This window comes from Cricetulus griseus, chromosome 4, assembly GCF_003668045.3.
Source record: "Cricetulus griseus strain 17A/GY chromosome 4, alternate assembly CriGri-PICRH-1.0, whole genome shotgun sequence".
Taxonomy (NCBI): domain Eukaryota; kingdom Metazoa; phylum Chordata; class Mammalia; order Rodentia; family Cricetidae; genus Cricetulus; species Cricetulus griseus.
The window spans coordinates 109,125,224-109,138,592 of NC_048597.1; the positions used below are offsets into that span (position 1 = coordinate 109,125,224).

General features: G+C 39.7%; 1 protein-coding gene across 3 annotated transcripts in view; it reads left to right on the top strand.

The window, feature by feature from the left end:
* Sumf2 (sulfatase modifying factor 2) overlaps window positions 1–13,369 on the top strand; it is a 33,594-nt gene that overhangs the window by 2,338 nt on the left and 17,887 nt on the right. For all 3 annotated transcript variants that reach the window (XM_027413820.2, XM_027413819.2, XM_027413821.2), the window contains exons 2-6: window positions 252–408; window positions 1,553–1,664; window positions 2,943–2,987; window positions 3,766–3,916; window positions 4,646–4,701. In XM_027413820.2, coding sequence (XP_027269621.1) covers window positions 252–408; window positions 1,553–1,664; window positions 2,943–2,987; window positions 3,766–3,916; window positions 4,646–4,701 — 521 coding nt within the window. The remainder of the gene's footprint in view (window positions 1–251; window positions 409–1,552; window positions 1,665–2,942; window positions 2,988–3,765; window positions 3,917–4,645; window positions 4,702–13,369) is intronic.

Sequence of the window (13,369 nt, forward strand, 5' to 3'; positions counted from 1 at the left end):
CTCATAAGATAAAAAGATTTTTTAAAAAGCTGGGCATATTGGTACACACCTAGTCAGGAAGCAGAAACAAATGAAATTCTATGAGTTTAGGGTCAAGCCAGTCTGTGTATTGAGTTTCAGATGAGCCAGGTTTGTAGAGTAAGGCTCTGTCTCAACAACAATAATAAAAAGTTTTTAAAAAAATGTTGAGGTAAGTGAAATTTTATGTACATATATTTGCATGAATTACTCCTATCTGTCCTGTTCTGCAGGAAATGCCCAGGCTCCTACCATGGTGCAGCTGCCAGGTGGGCGATTTTTGATGGGGACAGATGCTCCAGATGGCAGAGATGGTGAAGGACCTGCCCGAGAAGTGACAGTAAAATCCTTTACCATTGATGTATTTCCAGTCACCAATAAAGATTTCAGGTATTGCAAAGGTTTTGTTTTTTTGTTTTTTTGTTTTTGTGAGAGTATGTTGGGGGGTAAAGATTATTTCTGATCTTTTCTAATTCTAATCTTCATTCCTAATATTCCTGTCTCAAAAATAAATAAACCTTGATACAATATATAGCCATAAAATGTTAAATAGAAGCTGGGTGGTGGTGGCTAGATTCACACTACAGAGATGTACACCTTTGATACCAGCATTCAGGAGGCAGAGGCAGGTGGACCTCTGAGATCGAGTTTAGCCTGGTCTACAGAGTGAGTCCCAGGCCAGAAAAAAATGGGAACTCACTGTACAGCAGTGGTTCTCAACCTGTGGGTTACCACCTGTGGTTGAACTTCCCTTTCACAGGGGTCACCTAAAATCATTGGAAAACAGAGATACTTACCTTACAATTCATAACAGTAGCAAAATTACAGTATGAAGTAGCATGAAATAATTTTATGGGTGCTAGAGAGATTGCTCAGCAGTCAGAGCACTGGCTGTTCTTCCAGAGGACCTGGGTTCAATTTCCAGCACCCACATGGCAGCTCACAATTGACTGTAACTCTAGTTCCAGAGGATCTGACACGCTCACACAGATATACATGCAGGCAAAATGCCAATGCATATAAAATAAAAATAAACCATTAAAAATTAAAAAATAACTTTATGATTGGGGGTCACAACATGAGGGACTATATTAAAGGGTTGAAGCATTAGGAAGGTTGAAAACCACTGCTGACCCGGCGGTGGTGGCACACGACTTTAATCCCAGCACTCGGAGGCAGAGGCAGGCGGATCTATGTGAGTTCGAGACCAGCCTGGTCTACAAGTCTACAAGAGCTAGTTCCAGGACAGGTTCCAAAGCCACAGAGAAACCCTGTCTCGAAAAACCAAAAAAAAAAAAAAAAAAAAAGAAAGAAAGAAAGAAAAGAAAACCACTGCTGTACAGTGAGTTCCCATTTAAAGAAAACAAACAATAAACAATAAAACCCCACAGAACTATGTACTCAAAAGTGGTTAATCTCTTGAAGCTTGTGAAAATTCTTGCAGGACTGGAACACAGGGCTTCCTGGGGCAGAGGATGGTGGGGATGGGGATGGAACCCAGGACACTGAGCCAAGTGAATGCTCTTTTTCCCAGGGAGTTTGTTCGGGAGAAAAAGTACCAGACTGAGGCTGAGACGTTTGGGTGGAGTTTCGTCTTTGAGGATTTTGTCTCCCCTGAGCTTAGAAATCAAGCAAATCAGATGCCGGTGAGAGAGCCTGGATGGGGAGAGGGAGAGGGAGAAGGAGGGGGCCTGGGCAGAGTCATCTGAGGGCTATGTCATGGAGGATCAGACTTGGGACCTGAGTGGAAGCCAGAGAGAATATACACTGCTTGGTTAGGTTAACCCCAGCAGCCAGGGTGATAACCGCCAGGCCTGGTGATGAATGCCTGGAAGCCCAGCTACTTGGGAGGCTGAGGCAAGGTATCAAGATCAATGCCAGCCTGAGCAGTTCAGGAAGACCCTGTCTCAAAGTGGAATCTTTAAAAGGGGGCTAAGTGTAGCTCAGTGGCAGAGGGCTTGCTTACTATCATGTGCAAAGCTGTGGGTTCAGTCCCCAGTACTGGGGGGATAAGGGAGGACAGAGGACAGATGGAAAAAGATATCCTCCTACTTTGGCTTTGGTTTGTTGTTGTTGGGGGGTGGGGGGAGCAGGTGTTTGTTTTAAGACAAAGTCTCATGATGTAGACCCTGGAGCTTGGCCTGGAGCTCATGATGTAGACCAAGTTCGCCTTGAATTCACAGAGATCCTTCTGCCTCTGCCTCCTAAGTGCTGGATTATAGGTATGCACCCCCATGTCCAGCATCTCTCTAGTTTTTGAGACTCACTATGTAGCCCAGTCTTACACTATAACCAAAGGTGATCTGAAACACCGGATCCTCTTGCCTCTGTCTCCTTGCCGCTGAGATTACAGGTGTGCACTATTTTACTGGGTTTATGTGCTGCTGGTGCCGGAAACCAGGACTTCATGCATGCTAGGCAAGCAGTCTGCCAACTGAGCTACATGCCCAATCCCAGAGTATCTTTTTTTAAAGATTTATTTATTTATAATGTATACAGTGTTCTGCCCAGAAAAGGTTACCAGACCTTACTTATTACAGATAGTTGTGAGCCACCATGTGGTTGCTGGGAATTGAACTCAGGTCCTCTGGAAGAGCAGCCAGTTAAGTACTCTTAACCTCTGAACCATCTCTCCAGCTCCCAAACCCCAGAGTATCATTTGAAAAAGATTCCATCCATATCCAGGTGTTGTCGAGTATACATTCAATTCCAGACTAAGGGTCTCTGAGATTGTGGCCAGACTAATCTACATAGTGAGTGCCAGCCAGTTCCAGGCCATCCATGGCTACATAATGAAATCTGTCCCAAAACACCAAAAAAAAGGTCATATCCACAGCCCAGTCTGTGTTCCACCTCTAGTCTGGAAGGGTCCTTTTCTGGGTCAAATTGTCTTGCCCGGCCTCATGTTGTTTTTGTCTTTTCAGTCTGTTCTCTGGTGGCTACCAGTGCAAAAGGCATTTTGGAGGCAGGTGAGTATTGGTTCCTTTGCCTCATTTTCTACTACTTCGGAGCTTCATTCTGGGAATTTCACTTCCCTGAATCCCCTAATCCCTAGGACCACCAGGTATACCAGGGTGCTTTTATGTGTCTTGTTTTCTTTTTTCTTTTTTAAGATTTTATTTATTTATTATATATACAGCATTCGGCTTCCATGTATCTGCACATCTGCACACCAGAAGAAGGCACCAGACCTCATATGGATGGTTGTGAGCCACCATGTGGTTGCTGGGAATTGAACTCAGGACTTCTGGAAGAGCAGTCAGTGCTCCGAGCCATCTCTCCAGTCCCATCTGTCTTGTTTTCGAGACAGGGTCTCACTGTGTAACCCTGACTGGCCTGGAACAGGCTATGTAGATCAGGCTGCCTCGAACTCAGAACCACCTGCCTCTTCCTCTGAGTGCTGGGAGTCAAGTATTTTAGGGACTGACTAGGACATTGCAGAAGTAATCCTGTTCATTCTGCCCTAATGCTTTTCCACGTTTCCTACTGCTCTCTTTACTGAAGAATCTTTTTGTCTCCTTCCTCCCTCCACTCACGGCACCTCCCTCCTCAACCTTCTGAGTGCTGGAATTGACAGGTGTGTGCAACCACTGTTCTTGTCTCTTCTATTTCTCACTCACCCGAGCCATCTTTCCCGACATCTTTCCTCCACCTAGTGTAAAAGCTGAAAGAAGTGACCCCAAGCCAAGGCCTTTTCAGCCTTTCCCAAGATCCCGGATGCTGGTCTCACTTAACCCTGGCTGTCAGCCTGCAGGTCCCGGCTCTGGCATTCGAGAGAAACTGGAGCTTCCGGTGGTACACGTGAGCTGGAACGATGCTAGCGCTTACTGCGCATGGCGGGGGAAGCGGTTGCCCACAGAAGAAGAGTGGGAGTTTGCGGCCCGAGGGGGCTTGAAGGGTATGTGGATGGCAAGGCCACTCTCTTACTCATCTTCCTGCCCCGCCCTACACTGGGGCTTGAAAGGATGGGGAGGGTCTGAGTCCCCTACAGTAGTGATTCTTAACACGGGCCAAGAGGCCAATTGCTGTTCTGCGGTTTCATCTTTGATCCAGTTTAGACCAGTCACCTAAAACATAATATAAAAGAAGTTACAGATGTTTGGGAGCTGCCAGGTGTGTGTCCTGGGAACTGAACTCTCATTCTCTGGAAAAGCAGCAAGCATGCTTATCTGCTCAGCCATCTTGAAGCCCTAAAAAAATATTCTTAGAAAGCTGGGCATAGTGTCACACACCTTAAACCCCCGAACTTGGGAGGCAGAACTCACTCTCTAGAACAGGCTGGACTCAAACTCACAGAGATCCTCCTGCCTATGAATCCTGAGTGCTGGGATTCCTACCTGTTCATGATTGCACTTTTAAGTCCAACTAACAAGTTCCTCATGCCCTCCCGGGTTGTCTGTGTGTACCTCTACCACACTCAGAATTACAGGGCCACAGTGGTGTCCTGCTGTGTAATGTACTTCTGTGTGTTGCTTCCCAGGTTAGGAGAGGACTATGATGTGATGAAAGGAAGTGATGCCAGTCTCCCTTTCTCACCACCTCCTGCCTTCCTTTTGGTTTCCTCACTCATTTTTTTTTTCTTCTCACCCAGATCTTTTTTTTTTTTTTTTTTCTTCCCATCCTGCAGGTCAGGTTTATCCTTGGGGGAACCGGTTTCAGCCAAACCGCACCAATTTGTGGCAGGTAAGACCTGTCTTCCTCCTTCCCCAAGCCTTGATCAAGCCTTGCAGAGGCACTCTTTCAGTCCCTGGTGGGACTCAGTGCTGTCTGGAACACTGTTAAGGCCATGCCTAGCAGGGACAGTTGAGACAAGTTTGTCCTCTCAGGAGCGATGAGTCCCAAGCTCAAGGCCTTCCTGAGCAGCTGACTCAAAATTTAAAAATGTAACACTGGGCAGTGGTGGTGCAAACACCTTTAATCCCAGCACTAAAGAGGAAGAAGCAGGGGGCTGGAGAGATGGCTCAAAGGTTAAGAGCACTGACTGCTCTTCCAGAAGTCCTGAGTTCAATTCCCAACAACCACATGATGGCTCACAACCTTCTGTAATGAGATCTGGTGCCCTCTCCTGGCCTGCAGGGACACATGAAGATAGAACACTGTATACAGAATAAATAAATCTTTAAAAAATATATTTCCAGACATGTAAAAAAAAAAAAAAAAGAGGTGGAAGCAGGCTGATCTCTGAGTTCCAGACAAGCCTGGTCTACAGAGTAAGTTTTGGGACAGCCAGGGCTGCACAGAGAAACCCTGTCTTGAAAAGAACAATAACAACAAAAAACTTCTAGGGCTGGAGAGATGGCTCAGAGGTTAAGAGCACTGACTGCTCTTCCAGAGGTCCTAAGTTCAATTCCCAGCAACCACATGGTGGCTCACAGCCACTTTTTTATGAGGTCTGGTGCCCTCTTCTGATGTGCAGATATACATGGAAGCAGAATGTTGTGTACATGATAAATAAATAAAATCTAAAAAAAAAATTCTAAATGAAAATACAGTCACAAGATCCTGTCTCAATAAAATAAAACAAAATAAAAAAGTAAAAATATGATATATGGGTGTGAGCATGCTAGGTCAGAGGACAACTTATATGAGTTGATTCTCTCCTTCCATGTCTGACAGGGGATCAAACTCAGGTCTTCAGCCTTGACATCAAATGCCTTCATCTCACAGATGTCCTTACAACATTGTTAAATGTCATGGACTGTCTCTTGTGGAGACCATCGACCGAGGGGAACAAGGGAGAAGGCTTAAGGAGAAATTAGGAATCGGCGAGGAAATGACAGATAGACATATTCAATGTAGTTGAATATGTTGTTGTAATTTTATTTTATCTTAAGTAATGTTTATATATTGTTATAATTAGGGAACTTGGCAAGGGGGATTAGGGAATTTGGCAAGGGGGCTATATCATTAGATTATATAATAGAAAGAAAAAGAATAGTAAAATTGTTTATAGATGATCTATTTTTAGTTTTAGATTGTGGTTATTGTCTAAAGATATGATCTAAGAGTTTTTTAAAATTTGTCTTATATCATTAATTATGTTTTTTATCTATTTTTTGATTTTTTGGCCCTAGATATCTTTAGACCTTAGAGTCTAAGTCTCTTGTAAAATAAGTCTTATAAAGTTTTTTTATATTATGAAGTTTATTAAACCCTTTTTATAAAGTTATTTAGTATTTTAATGTTGGCTTTATGTTTTTTAATATTTTTTTTATTTTATTTATATTAGGGTTTTTTAGATCTAGTTATTTTTTTTAAGAAAGGTAAGTTTTTTTAAAGTTGTCTTTTTTTTATGATTTATCTATTTTATTTTTTAAATTGGCCATTTTAGTAAAGGCTTTGATAAACGGTGGGACAGAGTTTAGTATGTCCTTAGATGTTTCTTTAACATTAGTGTAGTTTGTTGGTAAGACATAAGAAATACATAGAACAGAAGACAAGGAAGAAGAGGCTATAGTGGCACCAATGACAGCTGCTTTGAGTTGACTCATCGGGTATCATGATCATTAGGGAACCGCCTGGGGCTCATCTCTGGGGAGCATAGACCCCAACCCAGTGGCCTTAACCCGCCTTAGTGGCATCTTTTGTTACATAGGTGTGACCGCCGTGGGCGTAGTAGTTTTTTGTTTTTTATTTTTAAATTGTAATTTAAAGACTTTTTGTTGTATTTTGGCCACAGAGTTGAAAAGACATTTTAAGAGACATGGAAATAAGAATACAACCAAAAGGACCAGTAGTAAAACTATGTCAATGAAAGTAAAATATTGTATCCAATCCAATGGATTGAGAGCTTTTATTTCTTGTTGTATTTCTGTGGCCAAATCTTGTAATCTTCTAAGCTGTAGATGTGTCTGACTTATAGTAGATATATCTCTTTGTAGGGTTTTTAAATTATGTGTAATATCTCTATCTAGCCAGATTTTTTGTAAATGAGCTTTTATCTTATCTCATGACTGAGATTGATTATAAGGTAGAGGTGTCATGTAGATTGATCTAAATCTATTATGACAACGCGTGGAGAGGGTGGTTTTTAAATTTGAGATATCCTGTCTAAGGGTAAGGACAACCTCTTTTAATATATTTATTTTTGTTTTTAGCTTAGTATCAATAGTTGTTTGTTCTATCAAAGTAGAAGTTATATTTTGATTTAATGTATATATATGATGAGCTGTATGAATTTTTTATATTAAAGACGTGGTAGCCATAGCGAAAGTAGTGAGTATCGAAATTAATGTTGTGATACCCAAGATAAATATAGTTATAAACCTTTGTGGTCGAACCAAGTCCTTTAAAGTATCTAGTACCTGTAGTGTTGAGTTATCATATTAAGGATCATCTTTTAGATCTATTGGTAGTATAATAAATAGAGGCCTGTGTACAATAAGCATGGTACCCAAATTTTTAGATTTTGTTGAAGTAATACAATTTGTCAATTTACAAGAATGACAAGTAAGTTGATATGAATTTCTAATCAAAGAAATATTAACAAAGGAGATTGAGCCAACAATAGAGTATTAGGATAAGAAACATAAGCACGTAACCCAATGGCATCCGGTAGAGTATGATTAGGTCTTTTTTTTAAAAACATGTTAGCGGCAGCAACAAGTCTAAACAAATCTGTATGTTTTTTGGTTGTATTTTCTTTAACTGTAAACCATGTAGGCTCTATAAGCCCAGGAGAGAACCATTGCCTAAGAGGCTTATTTTTTCTTATATATTTATAATTATGAAACTTTTATTTATGGGATTTTAAGTAATTTTTATAAACATTATTTTGTTTATTAGAATTAGAATAATTTTATATTTGTAGATTAGAATTTTTAGGTTGATATCATGTGGCTGTATTAGGAAACCCATAGGTTAACCAAGTAGGAAATTTAGTCAAAGAGGAGTCTCAGAATTGATCCTTATCATGATATTTTAGGATATAAGGATCTATTGGTATCTCAGAAACTTTAATAAAATTCTCTTTATATAAGGGATCTCTAAGAGTCTTGAATTGTGTTTTTTAGACCCAGTGTTTACCAGTATTTTCCTTGTTAGGACCATTAGTTAAGAAAGTACGATACCCTGTGTTTAGGCAGCCTTTTGGCACTTTTTTTTGTAGTGTGATACAAATTGGCAGCGAGTCTGTTTTGTCCTTAAAGGTTATTAAGGAGGACGAGCTGGCTCTCGTGTTAGAGTTTTGAGTATCACCCATCCTGACAGTATCATTGGTTAGAACTCTAATGGGCTCCTGATTTAGCCAACCCACAGGCTGTAAGATCTGAGGATTGGGGATGTAAGCCCAATAGGCCATATCCTCTATGCTGGGGGGAGTAGAAATTAAAGTTAAAATGGCAAGAAAGTTTATGTTAGTTGTTAGGGGTTTTTCTTGTTGTTTTAGCAAGGTTTTTGTTTTTTTTATTAGGTGTTTGATCTTTATTTAAGTGATTTTTTTTGTCTGTGAAGACAGTAGTTTTATTTTTTTTATCTGAGTCACCAGTTGTTTTTGTTGTTTTTGTCATTTTTTCTTTTTGTGTTGCTTGTCCCTTTGTGGGCCGGACGAGCCTATCTGGGATCCAGATGGGGGAGTCGGCATCCTGTGGAAATATACAAGCATACCCTCGTCTCGATGTTATTAGGATGTTCGGTCCTTTTTAAAGACCAGAAAGAAGATCTTTTTACATAACTTTTGGAAGGGCGGAATTAAATTTATGTGCCCAATGTACCATAGTAGGTGTGACATTCTTCTTATTTGTATTTAAATGATTTAAAACAAATAAGGTGTGAGACAAAATATGATGAGGAGTAAAATATTTATTGGCCTTTTGTAAGTGTTTAATTTGTGTTTTTAAGACCTGATGAGTTCTTTCTATAATAGCTTGTCCTTGTGGATTATAAGGGATTTTTGTAGTGTGGACTATATGTCATTGAGCACAAAATGATTTAAAAGCTTTGGAGGTATATGTCGGACCATTGTCTGTTTTAATTTGAGACGGCATACCCATCATTTGAAAACAATGAGTTAGATGTTGTATCATATCCTTTATAGCTTCTTTTGTCCGAGTAGTGGCTGTTATTAGATGAGAAAAGGTATCTACAGTTATATGAACATAACACAGTCGCCCAAATGAGGGGACATGTGTCACATCTATTTGCCATAATATATTTGGTTTTAAGCCTCTAGGGTTGACCCCCATTTTTAAAGTGTAGTGAGTAGGTGGGCATTGGGCACATTGTTTTATTATCTGTCTTGTTTGTTTTTTGGTTATTTGAAACATTTTTTTTAGGGCTAATGTATTTTGATGATGAACAGCATGACTTTCTTGGGCTTTTTGCATATTAAATGTTTCTTTTTGAGTATAAAAATCTGCCATGGCATTACCATGTGCCAAAGGTCTAGGCAGATTACTATGTCCTCTTATGTGTCCTATATAGAACTTTTGAGTTCTTTGTTAAATGTATTGTTGTAATTCTTGTAAAAGAGGTAAAATAGGGGATTTTTTTGATAAAAGAGCAGTCTCTAAAGCTGGAAATAAAGTTACAACATATTTTGAATCTGAATATAGATTAAAAGGTTGAGGAAAATTTTTAAAGGCCAAAATTACTGCTCTAATTTCTGCTTGTTGAGCAGAAGTCTTACTTTTTGAATCTACATAAATTTTGTCCTCATGTGTGAAAACCGTAGCCCTTCCTGAGGAAGAACCGTCTGTGAAAACACATAAAGCCTGATCAAGGGGGCTTTGAGAAGTCCAAATGGGGAAAATAAATTTTACATGTCTTGTAAATTTTATTATTAGATGTCTGGGGTAATGATACAATATTTGACCTGTAAAGCTTTGTAATGTTAGGACCCAATCTTTATTATTTTGTAATAAATTATCAATTTGTGTTTTATTATAGGGGGTAATAAGTATTTTGAACTCTTGTCTAAATAATTTTTTAGATCTTTGTTTCCCTTTTGTTATTAATAAGGAACACATATAAGGATAATCTGTTAACATTTTTGATTGTGTATGAGGAAGATGTAACCATTTTAATATCCCTTGTTGCCAAAGGCAAGCAGTAGGAGTATAATATGTAGCAAAGATCAACAATGGCCAATATTTAGTATAATCTAATTGCTTTACCCTAGCTTTATTTAAAGCTTTTTTAACTATAAATATAGCTTGTATAGCCTCAGGCGTTAATATTCTTGATGACTTTGGATTAGGATCTCTATGTAGTAAGGCAAACAAAGGACTTAATGCCCCTGTAGTTATTTTTAAATATGGCCTTATTTAATTAATATCTCCTAACAATTTTTGAAAATCATTTAATGTTTTTAATTTATCTTTTCTTATTGTTAATTTTTGTGAATTAATATAATCATTATTTATGTGATGTCCTAAATAACTTATAGGTTTATTTTTTTGTATCTTTTTTGGGGCTATTATCAACCCAAAGGTAGTCAGCTGCTTTATAATTTTTTTTAATAACATATCTAAAACTTTTTTATCAGGATTAGCCAATAATATATCATCTATATAATGTATTATATAGGAGGAATTGAATTTTTCTCTTATATTTTTTAAAGCCTGATCAACAAATTTTTGACACAATGTAGGACTATTTTTTATACCCTGTGGGAGAGTCACCCACTGATAACGTCTAAAAGGCTGTTTAAAATTTACTGAGGGTACACTGAAGGCAAAATGTTTACTATCTTTAGGATGTAAGTGGATAGTAAAGAAGCAGTCTTGTAAATCTATTACTATTATTTCCCATCCTTGGGGGACTGACATTGGGGATGGCAACCCTGGTTGAAGAGCTCCCATGTCTTTTATTACTGTATTTATTGCCCTTAAGTCTTGTAATAACCTCTATTTTTTAGATTTTTTTTAATCACAAATACTGGGGTATTCTATGGACTATTAGACTCTACTATATGTCCCTTTTTCAATTGTTTTTGTACTAGTTGTTCCAGAGCCTGTATCTTTTTTTCTGTTAGGGGCCACTGACTCACCCATACAGGCTCCTGAGTAAGCCATTTAATTTTGTCAGTATATAGCCCTTTAGCAGTGGCCCCTATGAAAAATTTTGATGGCTCAGCTGATCTGAGGTCACCAATTTTACATTTATAGAGTATAAGATGTCTCTTCCCCACAATGTAAAGGGGAGAGAGGGAAGTACATAAGGTTGTATAAGTCCCTCTTTTCCATCATAATTCCATTTTAAATGTGCAGAACTTTGTATCACTCCTGAGGCTGATCCCAATCCCATCAAGGAGGATCCTGTTTTATGTACTGGCCAACTTGCAGGCCAGTCAGAGGCAGAAATGCATGTCCTGTCTGCCCCTGTGTCGAGTAAGCCCTTAAATCCTTTTCCATTTAATTTTATAATTTTAAAAGGACGGTTTCCTAGGTCCTGGACCCAGAGAACTCCATCAGTGGATCCAAATTGGCCCTGACCTCTCTTTGTTTTTATGACTTGATTAGGTAATTTTATATAGGGCAACAGTAATAACTGTGCTATCCTTTGTCCTTTATGTATTTGTATAGTCTCTGATAAAGGCCTAACCATTATTTTTATGTCACTCTTAGTATCTGTATCTAATACACCAGGAAGTACTTTAAAATTCCTCTGATAATTAGAACTCCTTTCTATAATTAATCCCACTGTTTGTGGCAACAGTGTCCCTTTAACCTTTGTTGGAACCAAGGATATTCCATCCCATTTTGACAGAATCATATCCTTTGTATTAGCCAGGTCTAGACCTGTATTTCCTGGCGTTGCTCTAGGCAATTTATGAATAGTAAATTCTGGAGCTTCAGGATTTAACCCTAGCTCTGGTGAGGTTTTCTCCTCTCCCTTGGGTGCGGGGTTAGGAGAACACCCCTGACCTAGTTTTTTGACTCCTCAGGTTCTTCTTTATCATCTCTATTTAGAGAAGAACCATTCTTATGAAACTTTGATTTGTACTCATTCTTCCAGTGCTTCCCCTTTTTACACCGGGGACACAGACCGGGAGTTCCCCGAGGCACTGAGCCTCGCGGCTTCCTGTAGTCTTTCTGTAGGTGCCCTGATTGACCACAGTTATAACAAGTTGGGGAGGATGAATCACGTCCTCCTCCATCGCCTCCATAAGTCTTCTTTACATAGGCGCTGAATTTCTGACCTTTCATGGCTGCAGCGTAGGCCATACCCTGAACTACCGCTGGTGAGGCATCCATACATGCTTTTATGTAGTCCTGAATAGATCCTGTCTTCCTAATGGGGAACATTCTCTGTAACATAGTTACCAGCATCCTCTCATTCTTAGTCATAGATTGCCCCATGTTTTCCTGTGATTACTTACACTTAACCAGTGATCCTTTACTGGCGGGACTGCAGTTCCCTGGTAAGAGCCGTACCTGATTTCTGAGGAGAAAGAAAAGAAAGATTACCTGTCCTTCGAGTCCCTGTTCGGGCGCCACCTGCCATGGACCGCCTCTCGTGGAGACCATCGACCGAGGGGAACAAGGGAGAAGGCTCAAGGAGAAATCAGGAATCGGCGAGGAAATGACAGACAGACACACTCAATGTAGTTGAATATGCTGTTGTAATTTTACTTTATCTCAAGCAATGCTTATATACTGTTACAATCAGGGAACTTGGCAAGGGGGATCAGGGAACTTGGCAAGGGGGCTACATCACCAGATCATACAACAGAAAGAAAAAGAACAGCAAAATTGTTTATAGATGATCTAGTCTCAGCTTTAGATTGTGGTCATTGCCCAAAGACATGATCTAAGAGTTCTCCAAAATCTGTCTCATACCACCAACCACGTCTCTTACCCATTTCCTGATTTTCTGGCCCTAGATATCTTTAGACCTCAGAGTCTAAGTCTCCTGTAAAATAAGCCTCATAAAGTTCTTTTACATCATGAAGTCCATCAAACCCTTTCTATAAAGTCACTCAGTATTTTAATGTTGGCTTTATGCTTTCTAATACTTCTTTTCTCTCTTCTTTATCCCATCTACACCAGGGTTTTCTAGATCTAGCTATTCTTTTTAAGAAAGGCAAGTCTTTCTAAAGTTGTCTTTTTCCCTCATGATTCACCCATCTTATTCCCTAATTTGGCCACTTCAGCAAAGGCTTTGATAAACGGTGGGACAGAGTTTAGCATGTCCTCAGATGTTCCTTTAACATCAGTGTAGTTTGCTGGCAAGACACAAGAAATACACAGAACAGAAGACAAGGAAGAAGAGGCTGCAGTGGCACCAATGACAGCTGCTTCGAGTTGACTCATCGGGCATCATGATCACCAGGGAACCGCCTGGGGCTCATCTCCGGGGAGCACAGACCCCAACCCAGCGGCCTTAACCCGCCTTAGTGGCATCTTCTGCT